Source organism: Mus caroli, unplaced genomic scaffold (genome assembly GCF_978045245.1).
Source record: "Mus caroli unplaced genomic scaffold, Mus_caroli_1 scaffold_14, whole genome shotgun sequence".
NCBI classification, from domain to species: Eukaryota; Metazoa; Chordata; class Mammalia; order Rodentia; family Muridae; genus Mus; species Mus caroli.
The window spans coordinates 79,177,587-79,202,789 of NW_028227269.1; the positions used below are offsets into that span (position 1 = coordinate 79,177,587).

The 25,203-nt window shown below is 47.8% G+C and overlaps 2 protein-coding genes and 1 long non-coding RNA gene across 4 annotated transcripts in view; 2 read left to right on the plus strand and 1 right to left on the minus strand.

Annotated features, from left to right (window-relative positions):
- Positions 1 to 3,954, plus strand: part of Slc39a9 (solute carrier family 39 member 9) — a 39,662-nt gene extending 35,708 nt beyond the window's left edge. The window contains exon 7 of one of the 2 annotated variants that reach the window (XM_085830513.1): positions 88 to 3,954. In XM_085830513.1, coding sequence (XP_085686639.1) covers positions 88 to 299 — 212 coding nt within the window. In that variant the 3' untranslated portion in view covers positions 300 to 3,954. Of the gene's footprint in view, positions 1 to 82 lie in introns of both variants that reach the window. The other variant, XM_021178625.3, reaches the window with a different exon arrangement.
- Positions 1 to 13,323, minus strand: part of LOC115032782 (uncharacterized) — a 29,394-nt gene extending 16,071 nt beyond the window's left edge. The window contains exon 1 of the long non-coding RNA XR_003838408.2: positions 12,939 to 13,323. This is a non-coding gene — a long non-coding RNA (uncharacterized LOC115032782). The remainder of the gene's footprint in view (positions 1 to 12,938) is intronic.
- The window catches only part of Plekhd1 (pleckstrin homology and coiled-coil domain containing D1), a 34,568-nt gene continuing 20,379 nt past the window's right edge, over positions 11,015 to 25,203 (plus strand). Inside the window, exons 1-2 of the mRNA XM_021179266.3 lie at positions 11,015 to 12,975; positions 13,611 to 13,806. Coding sequence (XP_021034925.1) covers positions 13,658 to 13,806 — 149 coding nt within the window. The 5' untranslated portion in view covers positions 11,015 to 12,975; positions 13,611 to 13,657. The remainder of the gene's footprint in view (positions 12,976 to 13,610; positions 13,807 to 25,203) is intronic.

Sequence of the window (25,203 nt, forward strand, 5' to 3'; positions counted from 1 at the left end):
CAGATTTAGTTGGGACATCTTCCTGTCTCTAACTTTGACGTGACTTGTTTTAATTCTAATTCTAATCTCTTTTAATTCACAGAGCAGTAAAGAAGCCCTTTCAGAGGTCAATGCCACTGGAGTGGCCATGCTTTTCTCTGCCGGGACATTTCTTTATGTTGCCACCGTCCATGTCCTCCCTGAGGTGGGTGGAATGGGGCACAGCCACAAACCTGACACCACTGGAGGGAGAGGCCTCAGCCGCCTTGAGGTGGCAGCCCTGGTTCTGGGTTGCCTCATCCCGCTCATCCTATCAATAGGACACCAGCATTAACCATTCAGGTTCCAGCCTCAGTCCACGGCCATTGCCATCTGGGAAGAAGAGCATACGTGTGATGCTCCTCACTTCCTCAGTGTCCTGTCTCGCCTCGCCCATCTCCACCCGTGTTTCTAGAGTCCGAGGGAGATGAGAGTCAATCGTGGAGAAGTGGAACAGCGTACAGCAGGAACATCAGAATTAGACAAAGACTTTGTGTTGTCTTTTAAAGGGACTTTGATATATTGAGTTTTGATGTTTCTCTTAACCCTATTCTCAGGGAAGATGGAATTTAGTTTTAAAGAAAAGTGGAGAACTTCATACAGTGAGATGGTAATTATGAAACTGCAGTGTTCTGTAATTAAGCTAAAGTTTTTCCCCTTAGTTTAGAGGCTCTGCCATTTTACCCATTGGTTTTTAACATGGTTCTCACCATGTAAGACTGGTGCTTTAGCATCTGTGCCACATGCCATGAGAGATGGTGGGAACACCCATCCCTTAGATGCTAAAGATGATGGCAACTAATTTGAGGTTAGAATAAGGAAAATAAGGGCAGGAGACATAAGCTGAACTGAACCCAAAAAAGAAACATCCATCAAAAGAGGTGTTTAGAGTCTTCAACAACTCCTTTGCACGTGCCTCCCTAAATAAAGCCTGCCCTTCCTTCTAAGGGACTGGCTTTGGAAGAGGGGTCTGTTATCATATAGCATTTTTTAAAAAAGTGTCCTTTGTAGAGTACTTGTCTACAGCACACTCTCAGTAGCCAGGTTCTGTTCAGGCCCAGGGTTTCCATCAAGAACAGTGTGATCACAGAGAAATTAAGGGATGTTCATTTTTCTGGGAATTTGGATAGTTACTGACATCTTGTAGTAACCTTTTTAAAAAGTAACACTATTACAAAGTATGTTGTCCTTTTCTTCTAAGTTGGTGTTGGTGGTTCTCAACCCTCTGAAGGCTGCATTCCTTAATACAGTTTCTCATGTTCTGGTGCCCTCCCAGCCATAAAATTATTTTGTTGCTACTTCATAACTGTAATTTTGCTACTGTTATGAATCATAATGTAAATGTCTGATAACAGGATATCTGATATGCCACCTTTTTGGGTGTTGTGACTCACAGGTTGAGAACTGGTGTTCTAAGTATTTCTTTTAGCAGCCAGCAGTCCCTCTGACTGAGCCCTTGCCCAGGGTGGAGAGCGTTTCTTCCTTCTCCTTAGCTCCTGTGCAGGAGACGGTAGGGCTGTATCAGGGGGAGTATCCGCTGCTGGCTGGTCTCAATCTCCTTGCAATCATGTCTGCATCCCACTCTTCCCTGCACTCCCCCTGCTCCCATTGTGTAGTACTACTGCTCCTGGTGATGTCAGTCCTTGTGTGAGGCGGATTCTCACTACTTGAACCATGATGATGAAGACAGCACTGTCTATTCTTCATTTCCTGTAACTAAGTTACCTTTGTGTCGAGTACAACCTTATTACGCCCTCAAAAATGTCACCTCCTGGTGTGAGTTGATACAGTCACTAGTACTCTGATAATTTAAGCAATTGAGACAGCAAAAGTATTCAACCAAGGTAATTCTTCCATGTTTGCCAAACTCTGAATAAATCCTAGTCAGAGATAAGTGTATAATACTGTATTTATATTTTCTGTACCATTTCAAAAACACTTTACATAAAGAGGAGCCAAGACTAGTTTCTTCAGGTCAGTGAGTGCAGTCATTTGTATGACATTTCTATGACATCTATGCCAGCATGCCTGTAGTTTTCTTTCTTTCTCTCCTAAATTGTCACTAGGTCAGCCAGCAGTTTTGGGATTAAACATGTGTGCCCTCTGCTGGCTGTAGTGAAGAAAGCAGAAATGGGATGCAGTTCTGTGTGGAGCTGGTGACCATTGCATCCCATGCTAAAGTGTTAATGTGTGCAATATGGGGTATGGGTGGCTCTCTTGATTTAGGCACAAACAGGTGACTCGGAAAGGTTTGGCCTCATCTAGTCCTTCCAAAGTACAGATGTCTTGATCTCTCTAGAAGTTCCCTGTGTCTGGTTTGATTTGGGTAGACGTAGCTTCTGTCATCTCGCTCTGTGCAGTGGTCAGAGATGTTGTGCTGGCCAGAGCCTCTTATGTTCAGCAGTGCCTTGCCATCTCACTCTAAGTTTGGCTAGAATATCATGTTGGGTAGGGCCTTGGACTCTGGCAAGGACTGAACCATCAAACTTCCAAATCTGCCTTCCCCTCCGGGCCTCAGTCATAGTGAACTTTCCAAAGCTGGGGCCTTTCCAGGCCTGGAGCTATTGCCTGTGGACAGTGCATCCCTTCCCTGCCCAGCAGGCTCAGATAGCCATGTGACTCTTAATAGGGCTCAAATGCATTAGAGGCGGCAGGAACCATGCATAGGCCTCTGTTAGTTGGGGGAGGTTGCTCATGTGGCAGACAGTGCCCCCAGAGCAGCCACCTCGGTCACTCCACAACACGTTTCAGTTCCATTTTCTTCCTCCTTAAGCAAGACTCCTTCTGGAGGTGTGGATGCCTTAATGTGCAAACACATTTGAACACATTGGTGATACTTAAGCTGCTGCCACAATTACAAGTGGAATTATGGGCTACCAAAGAAGCAACTGATGAAAAGCATGGGCCCTCCTTCCTCATGACCAAAGCCATCTTAACTGGGATTGGAGTCCCTTTCTCCCAGAATCTAGATGGTCTTCAGATTCGGAGCACCCTCCTCTCCCCAGTTCCCAGTGTTGCCAGTCTCTAAGTCAGCAGGGCAGTGATGTCCCATTTGACTCTGCTTTCTGTGTGCACTGTTGCCAGCTTGCATCCTTACAAGCAGACTTCCCAGCCTGGACATGTCAGCAGTTGGAACGGTACTACCCACTGAGACAGTGTTCTCTCCCCTGCTTCACCTCAGTCCTCAGATTCTCAGTTCAGAAGAGCCAGTTCTACTGACCTGGGGGTTGGATCATTAGAAGAAAGGGTCTGTTCTTATAGAAAGGGAAATAGAACTGGCTGGTTCTGTTTTCAAGGATTAGAGATGGGAGGGACATAGCATTGACAGAGTGTTGTTGGCCCTGCTCCTGCTCCTCATGCTAGTGAAGTTCTGAACATGGGACTATATGTCAATAGCACAAGCCTCTAAGACCCTCCTGTCTTTTTTTGGGCCAGAGCCCCAGACCATTGCATCACAGTCATTCAGCAAGAGAGTCCTTGAGGCAGACTTCTGTTCAGTGCAGAGTGGGACTCACCCCTGAAGAACACTGGTCGAGATATTATACAACTGCAACCCTTTTCTACTTGAGACATCGAAGTTCAGCTCAGGAGACCTGAAGATGGGGGCTGGTGGGAAAGGACCAGCAGACAAGTAGGACTTCTTTACATGTGTTCAGTCCCCCACAGTAGCTAAGCACAGAGACTGGCTTTGCTCTCTGTCTCGTGTGTCTTCCTGTAAACTGGGACTCTAATGGGATGGTAACACCACCATTCCCCTGGTTTGGTGGCCTAAACAGTGATTTTTTTAAAGTGTCCCCTTTTCTGGATCCTTTGTACACATAAACTCATTCCATGGATGGCTGCCTTATAATTTTGTGTCTTTCCACTTTAATTGTGAATGGTTTAAAAATTGCTGTTTTCTGATTTGTTTTATGATATTAAATTTTTATTAGCGCATACCTTATGTGAGTGGCTCTTTACTTACACATCGGCAGCGTTTGTGTTTGGCAACCACACTTGATGCACAAAAATGGTGGGCATCAGGATATCTCAGCTGGTAAAGGTACCTGCTGCCACGTCTAATGGCTGAGTTGAGTCCCTGAGATCCACTTGGTGGAAGGAGAGAATCAACACTCATGAGTTGACTTATGACCTCCATGTGTGTACCATAGTATGTGTGCATGCCCCCTCCAAACAAAATAAAAATGAAATGTAAACATTTTGAGGTAATGAAAAGTTGTAAAGGACAGAAGAAAGGTATCCTGTAGGCAGAGGAGGGGGGAGGGAGGAGAAATGAGGAACCCAGAATGCCATCTGCTCCAAAAGACAAATTCAGTGATAACCACCACCCCCTCTTGCTGCTCATAGCAGATATAACTTATGAGCGTAGCTATGCCGGAAGAGAAAAGCAGGCAAGTGGATCATCCACCTCTTTCAAGGGCAGGGTGCTGTGTGAGTGTAAGTGCTATGATCAGTTGTGTCTGCAAAGAGATACTTAAATAGAAGTGCTGGCTTTTGAATTAGGCCTGAGGGGGTCACAGGGGGCAAGCAGAGATATATGCCTCAGTGTGGAGGTCAGAGAATGACTCTCAGAAGTCTCTGCTACTCTGGGTTGGCTCAAACTTGGACTGCCAGGCCTGTTTGACAAGCCACAAGCACTTATACCCACTGAGTCATCAGAGCATGTGGAGTTCTTTATTTTTTTTAAATTGTATTTATTAATGGCATATATTTATTGTATTATTTTTCATGGCATGTTCATGACTTAGCACTCTTGAGGCAGAAGCAGATAGACTGCCATTAGTTCAAGGTGGACTATGGAGTGAAACTCAGTCTCTGAAAACAAAATTGGTAGCTGGGGCCTGTAATCTAGCACTCAGGAGATGGAGGCAGGAGAATCACAAGTTCAAGGTCATCCTTCACCTCGTTGTTCAAGGACAGCCTGGTTTGCATGAGACCCCAACTCAAAAAATATTAGTGATATTAATTGCACGAGAGAATGGATTTCATTATGTTTGTATGCATGCATACACAATGTATGTTAATTACATTCACCCTTTATTACCTTCTGTTGTCCCTTCTCCCCTTCTCCCGCCTCCTCAAATAATCTGCCTTCTGCATGCATGGTTTCTTTGTTAGATTTTACTCTTTTTGACAGGGTCTCATTATATGGTCCTAATTTACCTGGAACTCACTATGAAAACCAGGCTGCAGATTCAAAGTTTCTCCTGGTCCCGGTATTAAAGGCGTGTGCCCCACAAGGGACTTAGGTGGTGGGGTGGGTGATGTTTTTAAAAATTGAGGTCAGAGCTGGGATAGGATGTAGTATTTGCCTTTAAGTCTAGCTTATCGTGCATAGCACCATGATCTCCAGTTCCACCCATTTTCCTGCAAATGACATAATTTTGGTATGACCAGATAACACATTCTTTCTCTTTCTCTCTCTCTCTCTCCCCTCCCTCCCTTTCCATCTCCCTCCCTCCTCCTCCCCCTCTCCTCATCTATCTATTTATTTACTGGGTGTTTGTTTGTTTGTTTGTTTGAGTCAGGGTTTCTCTGTATAGTCCTGGCTGTACTGGAACTCACTCTAGACCAGGCTGGTCTCGAACTCACAGATCCTCCTGCCTCTGCCTCCCGAGTGCAGTGCTGGGATTATAGGCGTGCGCCACCACTGCCAGCTCCACACACATTTTCCTTAACCATCTCTTGATAAGTAGCTAAGGTGATTCCATAACTTGGCTGCTGTGCATGGTGCTGTCTGTAGTAAATAAGGGTGTGTAGGTAGGTATGTCTTCTGTATGTTAAGTTTAATTCCTTCCTTTGTATCCGCAGGACTTGCCAGATCATCTGGTAAGTATTTTTGACGAACCTCCATGCTGACATGGTGGTTTAACAGTTTGTGTTCCTACCAATAACGTAGGCTTTGCTTTGGTCCGTCTTTGCCAGAGTCAGCTGTTGTTTTGGAGGACGGTCATCTGAGTGAGGTGAAATCTTGGTGTTTAGACTTATTTTCCTGATGGCCAGAGACATCGGATTTTCACATCAAATATTTTTTCACGCATTTGTCAATTTGCATGTCTTTTAAGATATGTCTGTCCAGTTCCCTTGTTCAATTATTGGTTACATTGTCTGTCCTTTAGATACTTCAGTTATTTATATATTCTGGATATTAACCATCTGGCGGATGAAGAACCAACAAGAGGTTGTTTAACCTGTTGGCTGTCTCTGTATTCTGATCTTTGTTTCCTTTGCATTCAGCAGCTTTTCAGTCTGATGTAGTCCCATTTGCTGGTTCTTAAACTCTCATTTCATGGGGCCTTGGAGACCTGTTCCTAAAGTTGTTGCCCATGCTTAGGTCTTGGAGTTCAGATCTCCCCCCCCCCCGACCCCCCCCCCCCCACCAGGCAGGGTTTCTCTGTGTAACCCTGACTGTCCGGGAACTCACTTTGTAGACCAGGCTGGTCTCAAACCCAGAAATCCACCTGCCTCTGCCCCCCCACCCCGAATGCTGGGATTAAAGGCGTGCGCCACCACACCTGGCTCATAGACAAAAATGTATGTAATACTTTGAGAACCAGAAATGAATTTTCCTTGGGATTTGTACAACACTCCAAGCTAATATAGTGTTGAGTATTGGAAGGCCCTCTCCCCACTTAAGGTAGAGTCTTACCTTGAATTCATGATCCACCTGCTTTAGCCTTCCAATTTTTGGGACTGCAGGTATGTACCAGCACACCCTGCTACAGGACTCCCTTTTGATAGATGAATCTAGAGGGTTTCAGTACTTACTGTCAACCTTTCTATTGAGAGAAGATGGAGCTAATGCTGGTGCCTAATCTCTGCTATTTGGCCTGCTAAATTCTTTATTCAGTTCTACATGAGGGACCAACCCCCTGGCTCTCACTCAGGGATGTTTTGGGAATGTGTGAGATTATAACAATAAATGGCTTATGGGTTTACTAGACAACATATCTCAACATACCTGCCCAAACCCAAAATAAAATATCCATGTTCTTTGAAGCTAAATTAAAATGTGTATTTTAATCCACATAGTACCCTCAAGGGACAGCATCATAAGCATTTCTGAGAGGTCTGCTGCTCCAGTGATGCCTTGGGGTTCCAAAAGCCCATATTAATGTTAGGGGGTGGCAGGCCAGTGGTGCAGCTACCCCCAGAAACATCCACGCTGGCATCCTTGGGTGTGAGCACCTGTGGGTAGTTAGGGCAATAGATCACCTGATGATGAGAACAGACTCATCTGCCAAGGGAGCCAAGGCAGGGAGCGCTCTCACGGGGTAGCAGAGTGGCTTCAGCTGAGCTTCCCCTGGGCAGGCAAGCCTTCCTGCAGGGCCTGTGGGGGATCCTCCTCATCCAGTCAAAGCAGCCATCTTCCATATCCATGTAATGCTCTTGTTTGCCTCCGCCGCCTTCAGCTTGCAGACTTGGTGCTGTCCTGTGGTCCATGGACCCCACTTTACCTCCAGTGATGCTTTGTTCTAACAGTCAACCTGACACAAGCTAGAACCATCTGGAAGAAAGTCTCAGTGAGAACTTATCCAGATCAGGTTGGCCCACTGGAGGCATTCCTGTGGAAGGCTGGCCTGACTGTTAATTGGTGGATGGTACTGTCATTCCATGGGCTGGGCTCCGGCCTGTGTGAATCAAAAAAGCTAGCAGGGTACTAAGCAAGCAAGCAAGCAAGCTAACAAGCAATGATGCTCTCTGCTCTTGGTCGGGGACGTGACATGATTGGCTCCTTGAGTTCCTGCCTTGACTTACCCAAAATGAACCATAATTTGGAATTATAAGAGAAATAAACCCTTCCCCCCTTATGTTGCTTTTTGTCAGAGTATTTTATCATGGCAACAGGAAAGAAACTAGAACGCAGCATCTCTCCAAGGTTACCCTGGAGGCAGCCACACCCTGAACAACAATCCCTCTTTGCAGAAAGTCCAACCACAGAAGGACTAGAACACTCCAAGGAAGTGACACGGGAAAGGCATGACCAGAGTCATTTGACCTGAGTCTAAGCGGACAAGGAAGGAAGAAGGGCAACCTTCTAGATGAGGGAAGGGCAAATGGAGAAAAGATACAAACAGATACGACAGCCTGCAGAACATCAGAACTGGTGTGGCTAGAGTGTTGGGGAAGGGTTAGGGTGAGACCTGATGGGGGTGTGGTGGGTGGAGGGGGCAGACTGTGAGAGGTATTACAGTAGAAGGTCAGGAGTTGGGAACCGGGTCAAAGCAGTGGTGACCAGCAGAGGATATGATGCTAACACGTATGGTTGACTTTGGGCATGAAGATCAGATAAGGGACAGCCAGTAAGCCTGGACTCTGGAGGACCCTAATATGTGGGAGAGAGTTCAAGTGGAAAATGCATGTGTCTAGCTAGGACTGGAGGGTAAGAAAGGCCCTCAGAAGCTCAGGGTTTATCCTTGGTTCTCACAGCTAATGTCTAGGCAAAGTTCCGATGCTCTGGCAGACATTCCAAGCCTGGCCTTGAATGGTGGCTTCCACAGCCATTCTCAGGCACTCTGCCAATTCTGTTTTAGAGAGGAGGGGAAGCCAAGCGCCCGAGACATTGGTCTCCATTTGGTTGGCCAACCAAAGCAGAAAACCACAGCACCTGACCAGGAGCTGAGAAAAGGTGCATCAAGGCAATGTGCATTTGCCAAGTGCCTCCGTGCCCTGTCCCTCCCGTGAAGTCGCTCATACCCAGAAGAGCTGCAGATGCAGGAGAGAATCTCCAAACTGAGCAGACAGCATGCTGGAACACAAGCATGGGCCAAGATCCACTGTCACCATAGCCACGGCTTTTATGCGGAGTCAGAACAAATCAAGATAGCCAATTGGCTGCTTGTCCTCACTCTGCTCGCATAGGTCCACCATGTTTCAGGAAAAGCCTAGCTGGGTAACTCCTGCTGGGATTAACAGTATATGCCGCTCTAATTTTCCTTTCTTTTTTTTCCCCTTTCTTCCTTCCTTCCTTCCTTCCTTCCTTCCTTCCTTTCTTTGGTTTTTCGAGACAGGGTTTCTCTGTGTAATCCTGGCTGACCTGGAACTCACTCTTGTAGACCAGGCTGGCCTTGAACTCAGAAATCCGCCTGCCTCTGCCTCCCAAGTGCTGGGATTAAAGTTGTGTGCCACGCCTGCCTGCCTTTCTTTCTTTCTTTCTTTCTTTCTTTCTTTCTTTCTTTCTTTCTTTCTTTCTTTCTTTTTTCTCTCTCTCTCTCTCTCTCTCTCTCCTTCCTTCCTTCCTTCCTTCCTTCCTTCCTTCCTTCCTTCCTTTTTAATGATTTATTTTCATTGGTGTTTTGCCTGCATGTGTGTCTGTGTGAGGGTATCAGGTCCCCTGGAACTGGAGTTACAGACAGCTGTGAGATGCCATGTGGGTGTTGGGATTGAACCTAGGCCCTCTGGAAGAGCAGCCAGTGCTCTTAAATACTGACGGAGCCATCTCTCCAGCCCTGGTCTTCTCTTTTCTTTCTTTCTTTCTTTCTTTCTTTCTTTCTTTCTTTCTTTCTTTCTTTCTTTTTTTCTTTTCTTTTTTTTTTTTTTTTTTGAGTTTGGCTAAAAGTTGTCAATCCTGTTTGTCCTTTCAAAGAACTAACTCCTGGGGCAGGGGAGATGGCTCAGTGGCTAGGAGTGTTTGTTGCTATCTTGCAGAGGACAAGAATTCAGTTCCCAGCACCCACACAGTAACTCACAGGCACCTGTAACTTCAGTTCCGGGGAACCCAGTGCCCGCTTTTAGCCTCCATGGGCATCAGGCACACATGTGGTACACATACATACATGCAGGCAAAACATTCACACATATAAATAATCTTTAAAATTTTTAAAAAGAACTGTTTCAGTTTTTGTATCTTTTTAGTCTGTTTCAGTTTTTGTATCTTTTTAGTTTCTATTTCATTGCTTTCTGTCTTCTGGTTTGGAAGACCTGTTTTCTAAGACCCTGAAGTGCACTGTTCAGTTGTTTTTCATTTTTTCAGTTACCTAGTATGCAGGAGAAAACGCTTCTGTGATCTTAGTATTCAGGAGCCTGAGGCGGGAGAATCGCAACAAGGATCAGACATAGTGAGACACTGTCTCCAAAACCAAGGTTAAAGATGCAAGGCCTGGGGTAGGAGTGTGGTGCTGCTCCAGTGGGTAACAATGGCATCCAGGATCGCTAGGGAATATTTTGAAACCTGTGTTCCAAATTTTGGAAAAATCTAGAGGAAATGGATAAATTCCTGGGGACATATGACTCATCAAATTTAAATTAGGAGCTAGAAAACGTCTTTAATCTTGAGTTTTCTCATTCGTGCAATTCAGATGTTCCTCCTTCGTTTCTCGTCACAATTAGCTGAATTAGGTAAGCGGCAAGCAGCACATTAGGAAAACAGCTTACATCTAACCAGGGACCTGGGGGAGGGACACCTTGAGGAAGCCTGGCTTTCCACCCAGGGCTCATCTGATTGCTAAGACTGGGCAATCCTAGCCACACATGGTAGTACAGGCCTGTAAATGCAGCACTCTAGAAGTGGAGGCAGGATGACAAATTTGAGATTGGCTGGGCTACATAGCAAAATCCTGGGGGGGCAGAGAAAGAATAATGCTTAGGAAACCCTGCCTGACCTTGGCCTGCAGCCCTGGTTTGTTTTGTCTTCCACAGAACTCTCAGTGTGCATTAAGTCTCCCAGAGAACACAGGGGGATGGAAAAGCTCTGCCCGTGCCTGACCCGACCCCGGCATCATCAAGGCTGTTTGACAAGGGGACAAGAACCACCAAATTATCTCGTTGCTTGCCTCTTACAGTTTTTCTACCCAACATTAAGTGCTGTTGGCTGAGGACTGTCCAGATGTGCTGCATGCAGATGAAATGAGCACAGACTGGTTTTTTTTCTCTGCCATGGAAGAAACCTAGTTCCATGTCTTCCATTGCAAAGCATTTTCCAGGAGCCTCCCACCCCCACCCCGCCCCCGGGCTTGCTCAGCCCCTCCCCTTGAAGATTTTCTCATGAATGGTTCTATTCATGCCACAGTTCACAAGCTCATCATTGGTCTTTACTACAAGGCCAGGGCTGCTACTGACCTGATTCAGGAGAGAATGAATTTGCTAAAAGGATATCAGGAAGGCCAGACCTCAAACCCTGCTCAGTGCCACAGAGCACTAGGTGCTGCTGTCTCATGTAGCCAGGTCAGACTACCACTGCGGCTGGCATCCTTGCTACTGCTGCACCAGGAAGACAGCCCAGAAGCCACAGTAACTATTCAAAGTAAGTCAGGTACCTTGGCCATCTCCTTCCCTGAAAAAGCACCTGCGCCTGCCTGTGCCTTCTGCTTCCTTGTGTTTATGGCCCACTCCAGGGAACACAGGCTCTTGATGCAAGTTTTGATTGTTTTGATTTTGTATCTAAAAAGAATAGGATTCCTAAAGTAAGAAAAGTGTCTGGGCATCAAGATTATAAACTTGAGGACCTGCAAGGGACAGAGGTGAAATTCAATGGTAGAGCACATGCTTGGCCTTCACAAAGCCCCAGGTTCAATGCTTGTAAGACTTGTATATAGTCTTGTAGACTATAGAAAAGAAAAGCTGGGCAGGTAAGATAACACTTTTCTATGATGCTGAGGTCTTCTGAAGATGCCCGTTAGGGCATTCAGATCTATAGTGGGTGGGTGAGTCTGATGCTGCTTGTATTCAAATGCTAAATTCTGTACCCCAAGGTCATATTGCCTCAAGACAAGATCCTCACACATACCAGCTTTTGTTGTATAAACCTTGCCCTCCAATTTATCCATCATTGGTTAATAAAGGTGCCCACTACCTGTAGCTGAGCAGAAAAGAGGTTGGTGGCACCAGGGCTTGGGATCTGAGGCAGAAACCACTGGGGAGAGAGAGGAAAAAGAAAGTACCATGGAGGCTGTGGGTCATGAGTGCATGGCCCTGAGGGCTGGCCAGCTGGAGTGAGAGTGGCCCAGGCAGAGGAACATGACAAATGATATCTTGAGATTATCGACAGGGAAGTAGATAAAGTAACATAGAGGGGTGGTATTTGCCCAGCTCTATTGCTTTAAGGCTTATTATAAATATAAAGGTTTTGTGCCTTTTATTTGGGAACTTAATGATCTAAGGTGGGGTAGAAACCCCCAAGTAATATTTGCCACAACACAGGTCAAATATTTCAAGACATTAAGCAAATGGTGAAAACTGAGAAAAGTGATTATGGGTTGACTGGAGAAGGGTACAGGGGCTGGAAAGATCTTTCTCTTGCGTTGGTTGGTGGTCACATGGTGCAAGCATTTATCAAATGAGTCCTCGAGAGAGCCAACATACTAAGTTCACCTCAGTGTTGCTTGCGAAGAGCAAATTCATAAAGTCTGAGCAAACCGATTTGGCTCTCAGATTACCCATTTGTTTTCGAGTTCTGTTGCATTTTTTACTTCTCGGTTTCACACAGAGGAATCACAGATCCCAAGGGAGGAAAGTGGTTTCGCTAAGGGCCCAGGTCAATCACTGCCCCTGAGGGCCAGTGGCTTTCCAACCTTGAAGAGTCCAGAAGGAGGAGAGGGAGGGGAGCGGCCCCAGAATGCAAACAAACCCTTTAGCTTTTGGAGTGTCTTTCCACTTGCAGAGTAGGAGGTGAGGTAGTCCCCAGGCCTGGCTATAAAGTGACGCGGGTCAACAAATGCCTACACTACACCGAGAGCGGAAGTAGACAGGTAGCTCTGGGGAGCACTGGCGGCGCGCAGATAAATCAAGAATACAAACTGCATTGACAGTTTGAGATTGACACTGAGTGCCAAATGCCAACACAGACTGCCAAGTGTCAGGAAAAGAAATCCGATCTGGTCCAGGCAGACTTGGCGGCGCAAAGTGAAACCTACCTGCGGGGACAGGGAAGGGCCATGAATCTTACAGGAACCTCTTTCCGAGGCGGGTCCTTGGACACTTACCGAAGTCTTAGCTGACCACCAGCCTACTCCCTAAGAGGTAGGAGCGTCTCCGCTTTACAGGTGAGAAAAACACGATCCAACGGCTAGTCGAGACGTTTAAAGCCCGAGTTTGGAACGGCAAGCGCAGTTCCCTAACACCACTCCCACGCCCAGAGGCGAGCAGGTGGCAGCGGAGTGACTCCTGCCCATCACTGACCACACCTGGCCAGCGTTTTGATGAAGGCAGGACGGACCACAAGGAACTGGGGGAGCGTTGGGCGTCTGAGTGGGGGTGGGGAGGTGTAGTGGTCAAATCCCGGGCCGAGTGTCCGACCAGGACCCTGCAGACTCACTGAGCTAGTTCCTGCAGCAGGCTCCAACCCTGATTGGCGCTTGCTGCCGGCCTGAGCGGCTCACCTGCCACTCCCAGCCAATCCAGGCCACCAGAATTGAGGCTGCAGGCACGGGAGGGGAGGAGGGGGGGTGATGCTGCGAGCCTGCGGCGGAGCTGCCCTCCCCGCGGAGCTCCCTCCCGGCCAACAGCGCTCCGGAGCTTCGCCCCAGCCGCTGGCTAAGCTTCCCGCGCCCCTCCGCTCACCGCTCCGCTCGTCGGGATACGCGCCCCGACGGCGTCCCCAGCTCCCTGCACTCGCCGTGCCCACTGCTTCCCACTGTCCTCCCTGTCCCTTCCAGTCCCACGAAGGGAGTGGGCCCGGCCAGGGCACAGTCTTCGAGATACGATGTTCACATCCAAGTCCAACTCCGTGTCGCCATCGCCGTCCCTGGAGCAGGCGGACGCGGACGCGCTGGACATCAGCACCAAAGTGCAGCTCTACGGGGTTCTGTGGAAGCGGCCGTTCGGGAGATCGTCGGCCAAGTGGTCCCGGCGGTGAGTTGTGTCCCCCGCGTCCTGGGAGACTTTCCCTCCCCTCTCTTCCCCACCCCGGGAGGGAGCCTCGAGCTTCAGGACCCCTCCCACTCATCTAGTCACCGCCCTGCCTCAGCCTTCCGCTGTGACCTTGACCTGCCCAGCTAGTTTCTCTCTATGCTGTCCCCCACCTGGAAGATGCGACTTTAATTGGTCGCTAGAGCTAGAATGGCCGGTAGATGCCGGGAATTCTCTGTGGAATGAACTAAGTCCCGAGTCCCAAGTGGCGAGGCTGCATGTGGGCTAGAGATTGAGGTTAGGTTGGGCCAGTCTGCAGAAGGAGAAATCCCATCCCAACCAGAGATTCTCCAGAGACCTCCACAGCCAATTCCATCCCTTGGCCGAGGCTTTAAGTGGGCTGGGAAATGGGCGCCTCTCTCCTCTATCCTTTCACGCATCCTCAACCTTACACGGTATTTGAGCAAGCCAGACCACTGCTGTTCTGAAGTACTCGGGAGAAAGGAGAATCACAAACCTTCTCTAAGGAGTTGTGTTGGAAACTGTGCCCTGACATCACTGAAGTTGGAGTGGGAGAGAGGATATATTGGTCCTGTCCAAAGGACTGATGTTTGTGTGTGTGTGTGTGGGGGGGGGGTGTTGGGGAGACAGAGCAATCCTCGCCCTATTATCAGCACCAGGCTCTCTGCCCCAACTCCAAAGGAAAGCCCAGATGCCAATAAGGCTTTCTATGGCCATGACAAGTGTTGGGAGAAGGGGCACTCCCAGACCTGGGCTTGCAGGAACCTCCCAAAGCTGACTGCATGTGCACTAGGCCATTTTCTACACAGCTTTTATCATTAAGTCAACACAGATTTCCTGCAGTGTCTAGAAGACTCAGACTTCGTCCTGGTTCCTCCCTGGAGGGGTATGAACATTCCTGGAAGCACAGCCCCCTTCTCCCTCCCACACCTTGAGTCTGAAGGCCTCTGATGTTTTCAGGGCTGCAGATCACATGTGTGTGTGTGTGGTAGTGGTTAGTTCTGATCAATTTTGATGAATAATTTAATATTCCTGTAAGACCTCAGGACAAATGGAGGTGTGGATGGGATTTCATGTTTTACAGAGCCGGTTTCATACAGCTTTATTACTTCTGCCTGATTTCTCTTGGGGACTTAATGGGATACAGACCCCCTTGAGTGCCTCCCAAGTTGAGTTTTCCTCTGATGTTTTAAGTGAAGGCTCTGAGCAGAGTGAAGGTTATATGAGAGACTCACAGGGCTGAACTGTCTGGATGGCAGCCACTGAGGGCCAAGAGCATCCTGTCTCTGCCACTTGTGTGTGGTGAGTGCAGAGGTAGGGGAGGGGAGGGGACGGGAGGGGCTATTGTTGACTCCCAGCAGAATATCCTGAGCACTACTGTAGGCAGCCATCTCTCTTCGTTGGGTCTGACCATCCCAGGTACTCTTCTGAGTCCTCATTTAATTTAAGACTATCCTGCCAGGTATCTTCACCTGATTGCATCCGGTATGTGGTAGGTGCCTTGGACACCTCTGGCTGAGTGTTCTGGCTCCCTTTTCCACTGTAGGTATGAGGTAGGGGACGGGTGGGGGGGCAGGTGAGCCTGGCTCCTGCATAAACAGTTAATTTGGGGCTGATAGCCCAGGGCACTTGGAGTTGGGGCCCCAAGTTTCCAACAGCAGTTCCCACAGCGGCCCAAAACAAACCAGTCAGTCTAAGTCAAAACAGTAAGTGCAGGGCCAAGTTAGTTCTGTGTCCTCTGAAAGAGGCTGTCACCTCTGTCTCAAGAGCTCCCTGTGCAGACTCTCTCTCCTCTGGGTCTCAGAAAACCTCCTACCTGCCAGCTCCAGGTCTTTGTTCACGGCCCCTCCTCTAGGAGGATACCTCCCCATCCTCCAGCCCCAACACGTGGTTTCCCACGTGTTGTGAGTCAGTAACAGTCAGTCAGAAAGTCCGGGTACAGAGGAGTGATGAGCAGCCAGCCTCTTCTTGCTGCCCAGTAGGGCCTCTGGGCTCCACTTTCCCATTTGTGAAGTGCAGTCTCTGGACCTCAGATAATTAGTGACCACAGGAAGGCTTGGGACAGAGCAGCCAATGCCCTCCACTGCAGAAGCTTGCCATTAGAGAAATCAATGCCCTAGTGGGCAGCTGAGGGGAACAGGCCTGGAAAGGCTCCATGCTGCATAAATAACCACTGGGCAGGATGGAACTGGCTGCGGCTGGCTGACTTCTTTTTTTTTTTTTTTTTTAAGATTTATTTATTATTATACATAAGTTCATTATAGCTGATATCAGACACACCAGAAGAGGGCGTCAGATCTCATTATGGGTGGTTGTGAGCCATCTTGTGGTTTTGGGGATTTGAACTCAGGACCTTTGGAAGAGCAGTCAGTGCACTTACCCACTGAGCCATCTCTTCAGCCCTGGCTGACTTCTTTAAAACTCTCCTCCTCGGGTCTATCTAACCGGAGCTCCCAGTACCCCTCACCTTTCCCAAACAGCAGCAGGAGGATGCTCTCATTGTTAGCTTACTTTCCTGTGGGCAAAGGGAGGGAAGGGACTCAAAAGTGTTCATTAAGAGTGAAAAGAGAAGCCGGGCATGGTGGCACACGCCTTTAATCCCAGCACTCGGGAGGCAAAGGCAGGCGGATTTCTGAGTTCGAAGCCAGCCTGGTATACAAAGTGAGTGCCAGGACAGCCAGGGCTACACAGAGAAAAAAAAAAAAGTGAAAAGAGAATTTTGAGAGAGGTCTAAAGGGTAAATTCACCAAATTGACCTTTTCTTCCTCTCAGGGTAGCATAAACACAGACACAAAGACCTGAGCCCTCTGAACAGGAGGAGTGGATGGGGGATGGCCTTGGCTTCAGCCTGGGTCGGCAAGAGGTAGATGGTATGCCCTTCTGAGGCTCTGCTCACTCTCCTTGCTGGGAATCCATACCCTACACACCCATCCGTCCATGGGTAGGTTCCCACTAGCCTCTTGAGAGTGAGGTAACTTTGGCTCCAAGATCAAATCCCACAGAAGTCTAAATCCTGCATCTTATCCTCACTAATTCCCAGGAGGTATCCTGCTGTTGGGTGATGTGTAATTTAGGCAGAAGTTGGCCCATTCCTCAGTCTCCCTGGCCCCAGCCCAGCCTTCTCCACTGCCACAAAAAACTCCAATCTCTCACACGTGGTCTTTGTGGGCAGAGCAAGCCACACGTAAGGGAAAGGTGACAACTCGGAGACTGAGGGGCATCATGGGAGGGCGAGCTCCACCTAAAGGACTCTCTGCTCTGTTTCAGGAGCCTGTTTTATTTGACACTTTTTTTTTTCAGTTTTTGTGTATGATTTTAAATTTTGTTTATTTATTTTTTTGTAATTTGCATCTATGCTTGTTTCTACGGATATCGTGTGTCTTAGGGTTTTACTGCTGTGAAGAGACAGCATGACTAAACCAAGTCTTATAAAGGACAACGTTTAATTGGGGCTGGCTTACACGTTCAGAGGTTCAGTCCATTACATCAAGGCATCAAGGAATATGGCAGCATCTAGGCAGGCATGGCGCAGGAGGAGCTGAGAGTTCTACATCTTCATCAGAAGGCTGCTAGCAGAATACTGGCTTGCAAGCAACTAGGACAAGGGTACCTACTCCAAAAAAGCCACACCTCCTAATAGTACCACTTACTGTGCCAAGCATGCCACTCCCTAGCCCCCATAGGCTGTTCAAACATATGAGTCTATGGGGACCATACCTAGCCATAGCATAATAATAAAGTACATGTATTCCAACTTCCAACGTCCCCATAGTCTAAAGCAGTCTCCACAATGTTAAAAGTCCAAAGTTCAAAGCCTCTTCTGAGCTCACTTAACTGTAATCCCCAAAACGAGACAGGAAATTAGCTGAGCAAACTCTAAACTCTGCATCTCCATGACTAATATAAAAGCAGATTTCAGATCTCCAGCTCCTTTTTCATCTTTGTTGCCTGGAACAAACTTCTTTCTCCAGGGCTGGTTCCACTCCCTGTTAGCAGCTGTCCTCGGGAGATAACCCATGGCTCTGGCATTTCAAAAACTGTGGGGTCTCCAAGGCTTATTGTTTCAATGTCTGGGATCCACACATGATCTTCTAGGCTCCTCCAAAGGGCTGGTGTCACTTCTCCAGCTCTGCCCTCTGTAGCACTCTAAGCTCAGGTTGATCCACTCCTCTGCTGCTGCTGTTCTTGGTGATCATCACACGGTACTGCTACTGGCGTCTCCAGTACGCTGTGGTCTTCCCCTGTAGCTAAGCTTCACCAATAGCCTCTCATTGGCTCTCTTCATGGTGCCAAGCCTGAACTTATTTTGTATGACCCCTTCAGTCCTGGAACATCAATCGCAACTGAGGCTGCACCTTCACCAATGGCCTTCCATGGCCTCTCACAGTGTGGAGCCTCAGCTGTTCTCCATCACTCCTTCATGCCTTCAAAACCAGCACCACCTGGGTGACTCTGACACATTACCAAGTACAGCCCTGGCTATTCCTGGAACACAGCTTCTTTGTGCTCTCAGAAAACACTTCCCAGAAGATTTCACCTCAGTGATGCTGGTCTCTTCTTAACTACCACTCCAGCTAACCAGCATCAATTGTCCCAGTATTCTGAAAAGCCAGAGCCATGTGGCCAAAGCTGCCAAGTTTTGCTGCTTTCTGGGGATGGATCACAGCCCTCTTGTTCTATTTCATTATTACCAGCTTTCTGTTTTCCAACTCCTTCAGTGCCTAAGCTTAGCTGTCCTAGAACTTGCTATGTAGACTGACTTTGAATTTAGAGATCTGCATGGCTATCTCCTAAGCACTGCAATTAAAGTTGTGTTCCACCAAGCCTGGATTTAAGTTTTTCTTCACCTAGAAAATGCTCTAGGCTGTCCTTGAACTCGAAGATCTGCTTGCCTTTGCCTCTTGGGACTACCATGCCAGGACCTAAATTTAGCTTGGTGGGATCTTCACCCAAGGTTACCACTCCCTTACTTCAATTTACTATCCTTGAACACAGGATTCAGCTCCATTTCACTTCCTGGAGCCCCTTTAATGCTTGAACCATATATTTTATATTTTCCCTTTCTCGGCTTGCTATGCTTGTTTAAAATGCTCTTCCTTCGACTTAACCAGAGAATAAAGTCTATAATGGGTGTTTCTGAGACTTCCTTTGTCAATGCAATTAATCTGAGTCTCTTCACCTTAGCCTCAGGCAGACCCTTCAGACAAGGGCAAAAATTAGCCACATTCTTCACCAAAATACCACAAAAACAGTCTCTAGGCCACATTCTGAAATTCTTCTCCACTGAAACCTCTTGGGCCAGGTCAGCAAAGTTCAAATCACTCACCGCAGCAAAGTCTTCCATATTCCTTCTAGAATAGCCCATTAAACCCACTTAAAACATTCCATGGCTTTCCAAATCCAAAGTCCCCAAATCTCCATTCTCCGCCCCCCCCCCCCCCAAAAAAAAGCATGGTCAGGCTTATCACAGCAATACCCCAGTTCCTGTACCAACTTCTGTCTTAGCTAGAGTTTTACTGCTGCAAAAAGACACCATGACCACAGCAAGTCTTATAAGAATAACATCTAATTGGGGCTGGCTTACACTTTCAGAGGTTCAGTCCATTATCATCAAGGTGGGAGCATGGCAGCATCCAGGCAGGCATGGTTCAGGCATGTAACAAACCATCACACTGTGTGTGTGCAATGCCACTTTTGGCCCAAACTCATGCATGTTCCTGAGACCTCTCTCGGCACTCACCTGTTATACTGCCTCCTTTCTGTCCTCCAGGATGTCCCCAACTTCTAATTTCTCCCCACTCCCACCCCTATGCCCACCCCTACCCCAACCGCCTACATCCACAAACATTGAAGATCTCAGTAGACCAGACAATTGGTGGTGGTGGTGTTCGCTCTTATTTTTATTTTATGTATATTGGTGTTCTGCCTGTACATCATGTACATGCAGTGCTCACGGAGGCCACAGTGGGAATTGGATCTCCTAGAACTGGAATTACAGATGGTTATGAGCTGTTATGTAGGTGCTGGGAACTGAACCCCATCCTCTGGAAGAGGAGCCATCACCCCTAACCACTGAGCCATCTTCCCAGGCCCTGGCTGGTCCTTCTTTAAGAAGACCTGCTTAGTGTTACACTGCATCTGTGCTCTGAACAACATTTTCCTCTGCCCCTATTAGATATCTCATGAGACCAGTGTTAACTGCTAAGCACTGGCTGGGTCCTTATCATACTCAGAACACGGGGTGCAGGGAAGCTACACTACCATGTTAGGTGACACCTGTGTCCATTTTGTCACTCAAGCTAAAACCCTGGCCACGGTGTCATGACACTTAGGCCGACCTGCCCTGGTCTAACTATTCAGCATGCTCTGCTGATATTTATCTTCCGATAACTCTGGTTGACCCTTTGTCTGGCTGTGACCGCTTCAAGGCCACCTCTCTAATTCTAGGACCTCCCAGTACCTGTTTGACACCTCTGCAAGGTGTCGGGGAGGTGTGGGGTGGGCTGCCTGCTCGCAGGCCCTACTCACAAACCTGTGCTTTCTCCTGCCCTTCCCCCATACCCTGGCCATCCCTCTAACACATAACTTATCTGTAGATAACACCAGGCATATTTTGATAACCTTGAGCACACTGTTCTCTGTGTATGTCCTTCTCCATCTAGAAAACATCTCTTCCTCTTCTACCACCTCCCAACTTCTTAAGACATTTCTTGTTCTTTAAAAACCCTGAGGCTAGAGAGGTGGCTCGAAGTTAAGAGCACTGACTGCTCTTCCAGAGGTCCTAAGTTCAAATTCCAGCAACCACATGGTAGCTCACAACCACCTGTAATGAGATCTGATGTCCTCTTCTGGTGTGTCTATAGCTACAATGTATTTATATATATAAAGAAATAAACCTTAAAAAACAAACAAACAAAAAGACCCTGTTCACTTAGAACCTCCTCTCAGACCTTGGTCAGACCTTGAGCCATTTGTCCCCTTGTGAGCCACACTTCTGTTCATACACAAACGTTCCTCATTGCTTTGTGCCCTGGCGCTTTGTAGTGGCTGTGCACCCTCCGGGCACTGTGTGGCATTGTAATGCACCCCGCTGGGTTATAATGTCACAGGAAGGTATCCCAGTGCTTCACAGGGCCACAGCATCCTCCTGGTACTCCCTGTGTTGCTGTGTACCCTCTTGGGTGACAGTGTCACCCTATATCCTAATGCTGTGCACTTCTAGCTCCCCAATTTACCACCCACTGTGTGATCCGGGGCATGTTATTCATTTCTCTGCAGGCCAGCTTCCTCATCTACCTCGGTTAAGCATCGAATATATTACTACACCAACTGCTGCGACTCAAACAGGGCCTGCTGCAAAGGAGGAGCTTGATTTTTTGTTTGTTTGTTTGTTTTTCAAGACAGGGTTTCTCTGTGTAGCCCTGGCTGTTCTGGAACTCACTCTGTAGACCAGGCTGGCCTCGAACTCAGAAATCCGCCTGCTTCTGTCTCCCGAGTGCTGGGATTAAAGGCGTGCGCCCACCACACCCAGCAGGAGCTTGATTTTTAAAATGTCTTTCTTTCCCCGTGCTCTCATAAGTTCCTTGAGGGCAGGGGCTCACCAAGCTGGCAGGGCCCAGCATGGTACCTGCCTAGGCCAAGTAAACTACCTCCTTAGCAGCTCTCTTATCCACAGCCATTCCACAGTGACCAGCTCAAGGGAGACAAGCATCAGGGGATTAGTAGTGAGCGTGCATGCTAGCAACACAGTGTACATACAGGCAGCTGAGAACCTGGGCCTTGTCAGCAGAGCTCTTACTAACTGCTTAATCTCCATGTGGTTCCGCTTCCTTACTACTGTACTAGAAAAAAAGAAAAAGAATGAGACAAACAGAAAAACCCATCTATCACTTAGGGTCATTTAAATAAGAAAATGCCAATAAAGTATAGCTGGGCATGGTGGCGCATGCCTTTGATCCCAGCACTCAGGAGGCCGATCTTTGTGAGTTCGAGACCAGCCTGGTCTACAAAATGAGTTCTAGGACAGCCAGGGCTATGCAGAGAAATGCTGTCTCAACAAACAAACAAACAAAGAAACATAACAAAACAAAAAAACCCAATAGAAAGAAAGAAAGAAAGAAAGAAAGAAAGAAAGAAAGAAAGAAAGAAAGAAAAGAGAGAGAGAGAGGAAGGGAGGGAGGGAGAGAGAGAGAGAGAGAGAGAGAGAGAGAGAGAGAGAGAGAGAGAGAGAGAGAGAAAGAATTATGTGTAACAAAGGGCATACCTTGCTGGCTTCTAAATGTCCTTTCATGTGGAGGTAGACATACCAGAGCAGAGGCTGAAGTTATGGTCTACTGCTTGTGTAGCATGCTTAAAGGCCTGGGTTCAATTCTTAGCACTCCGTAAACTAAGCATGGTGACTCATGCCTGTAATCACAGCACTCAGGAGGTGAAGGCAGGAAGATCAGAGGTTCAAGGTCAGCCTCAGCTACATAGGGTGTTTGAGGTCAGCCTAGGCCACCTGAGGCACTTGTCTTAAAATAGGTAAATTAATAGTAGTAGCAGTAGTCATAGTAGAGAGGAGTCAGCCAGGGCTGAATGAAACCTTTACTGTGTACATATTCCAGGCTTCCCATATCCCAGGGTGGCCTAAAAGCAAAAGCTAATAGTAGCTAATAGTAAAACTTCCCCTAGATCAGAGGACAGGGCTGTATACATATTTGGAAAGCAGGCAGCCAGCCCACTGGGTGGCAGCCATGTTCTCAGCAGCTGCTGTGTGAGTACAAATGGGCAGAGGGCAGGGTGACTGCATGGATGCTGAACTTAACGATAAGGAGTGACAGTGATCAGAATAGTCACGACCCTTTCCTAAGTGCTATGAGCTAAGTCTTCACGAGATCAGATTCCTTTCCCTCCCAGGCATGAGAGATAGCCATTGCTTATCATCCTCAAGTTCCACATGAGGGACCCGAGGCCTAAGAAGACTAGATGCCTCACTCCAACACTGCTAGTAAGTGGTGAGTCTCCCACCTCGGTTATTGCAGCTTGGCCATCTAAGCCTCTATTCTGGGTGTGTGGGTTATGTCAGGACAGAAGCTCCGTGAGCCATAGAGGGAGCAGGAAGAGGGCCTGGTGGTCCTGGGTTCCAATCCTCCTTCCACAGTTACTTCACATCTAAGCCTTTCCTCTTCTGAGAAATGGGAGTGAAAGGCCCCACTCCCAGAGTTGTTCTGAGGAGCAGGTCCTCCGATCCTCACATAAACTCGCCTCACAGAAGCTAACACGGGAAAATGGCACCTGTGACCCTGCACTGACAGCCCAGCTTTGCAGGGCTCAAAGGAGGTTGTTCCAGCCTTGCATACTGAATGAGGTGGTCCATAACATGGGGACTCTGGGGGACGGTATAGGAAGAGGAATGCCCTTCTTTGCAATCTGGCATAGACGTTCAAGGGCCCCAGCTGCAGAGCAGAAGTTAAAAAGTGTCAGTCAGAGTGGCCACCACCAATACAGTTTGATAATCAAAGATCTTGTCAGATGAACTGTGGAGGCTAGGAGCTTGCCCTCCACCTCCAGGTCTGTGCCAGGTATGGCTCATGTGGCAGTCTGTGGTGACTCTCAGCCTGCAGAAGTGTGACCACCATGGAGCAGAGGCTATCTGGAGTGTCTTGTCTGTCTTCCTGTGCTGGCTTTAGGAGGGGATTGGCCTTGAAGGACATCCGGTGTATTGGGGAGACCCTGGGAGCTCTTCATATCTCTATCTACTCTCCATATCTCTTGCCCCCAGTGATAGGTGGCGATGGCTTTTAGCAGATCCCCCGCCTATGCCAGGACACTCTGTTGCCCAGGCAGCAGCCCAAGCTACCCATGTCAGTCCCACTCAAAGCCCTCCCAGGGCCATCTTACTCTGAGAGAAAGCCAGTTGCTACCAAGGAGCCCCAGCTCCTCATGCCATCTCTTGCCTCCATTTCCTTACATGGAGAGTTCAGGAGCATCTGCCCGGCAGGGTGACTGTGAGTGTTAATTGTATTAACAGAAGCAAGTCCAGTTGGTTGGGGTAGTAAGGGCTCAGAGAATGTAAACACTGCCATCACTGCTATGACAGAAGCCATGGAGGCCTGTGCAGTCCGCATCCAGGGATCAGAGTCTTGCTTCAGCCTTCTGGTTCCTTTTAGAACCGACTACATTCTCAATCCACGTCCTTGGTACCGGTGGACTCTGTGTCTGAGGTACCTGCCCTCTCTTCAAAGATTGCCTCCTCTTATTCTTTTGACATAGGGGCCTCTGTGTAGCTCATGATGACTTCAGACGTGTAGCCTTTGTATCTCAGCCCCTCAGATGCTGAGATGATAAAGCCATGTGCTACTAGTGAGGCTCATGGCTGGACTAGCTTTGACTACATAGCTGAGGATGACTGTCTTAGGGTTTTATATCAGGACACCTCAGCTTCTAGTTACTCTGCTTACATTCCTTAGAGTTTTGCACAGCAGCCTTAGAATTTCCAGGGCCTCGCCTATTCCTTATGCTGATGAATCTCACCACTTCTCTAGATCCCCTGATAGTAGGAACAGAGCTGATACTTCATATGCTAAAAATTCAGTTCCCTTTTCCTTGAAAATCTCATCCTCTTCATCTGTTTCAATGTTAGGAGATATCATCAAATATCTAGATACCTAAGCTTCACTCGGCTCACTTTTAGCCTTTTCAGAACCGGTTCTTAAAACTCATCAAACCTATCAAATGGACAAATAAAGACTGAGGTTTTCATAGTCCTCCATAATTATTAATCCAAAAGTTAACATATACAGTATTCCATCACTATAACAAAGTACATGGATGGCATAATAAAAATACAAATAAAAGGGTGGTGTCTTAGTTAGGGTCTTACTGCTCTGAAGAGACACCATGACCGAGGCAACTCTTATAAAGGACATTTAATTGGAGCTGGCTTACAGGTTCAGAGGCTCAGTCCATTATCATATAGGTGGGAGCATGGCAGCATCCAGGTAGGCATGGGGTTGGGAGGGTGAGAGTGCCACCTCTTGTTCTGAAGGCAGCAAGAAGACTGACTTCCAGGCAGGTAGGAGGAGAGTCTAGTAGAGGGTTGGCACAAATACAGAAAATGAGTTGAAGGCGGGCATGGTGGTACAGCTGTGTAATGTTAGATGCTCAGGAAATTGAGATGAGTGAGACTGTTCAAGTCTATGAGTTCAAGGTTCAAGTCTATGAGTTCAAGACCAGCCAGGGCAACATATCAAGAACACCCCCCCCAAAAAAAGCGGGGGAGACAAAAATCATGGGACTCATACCAAACTACAAAGCTGAGCTTCAGGTCCCTCTAGATTAGCTGCAGCCATCCAGGTTTCTCCTCCTCTCTACCCCAGAGCAGCTATGGTGGCAGGG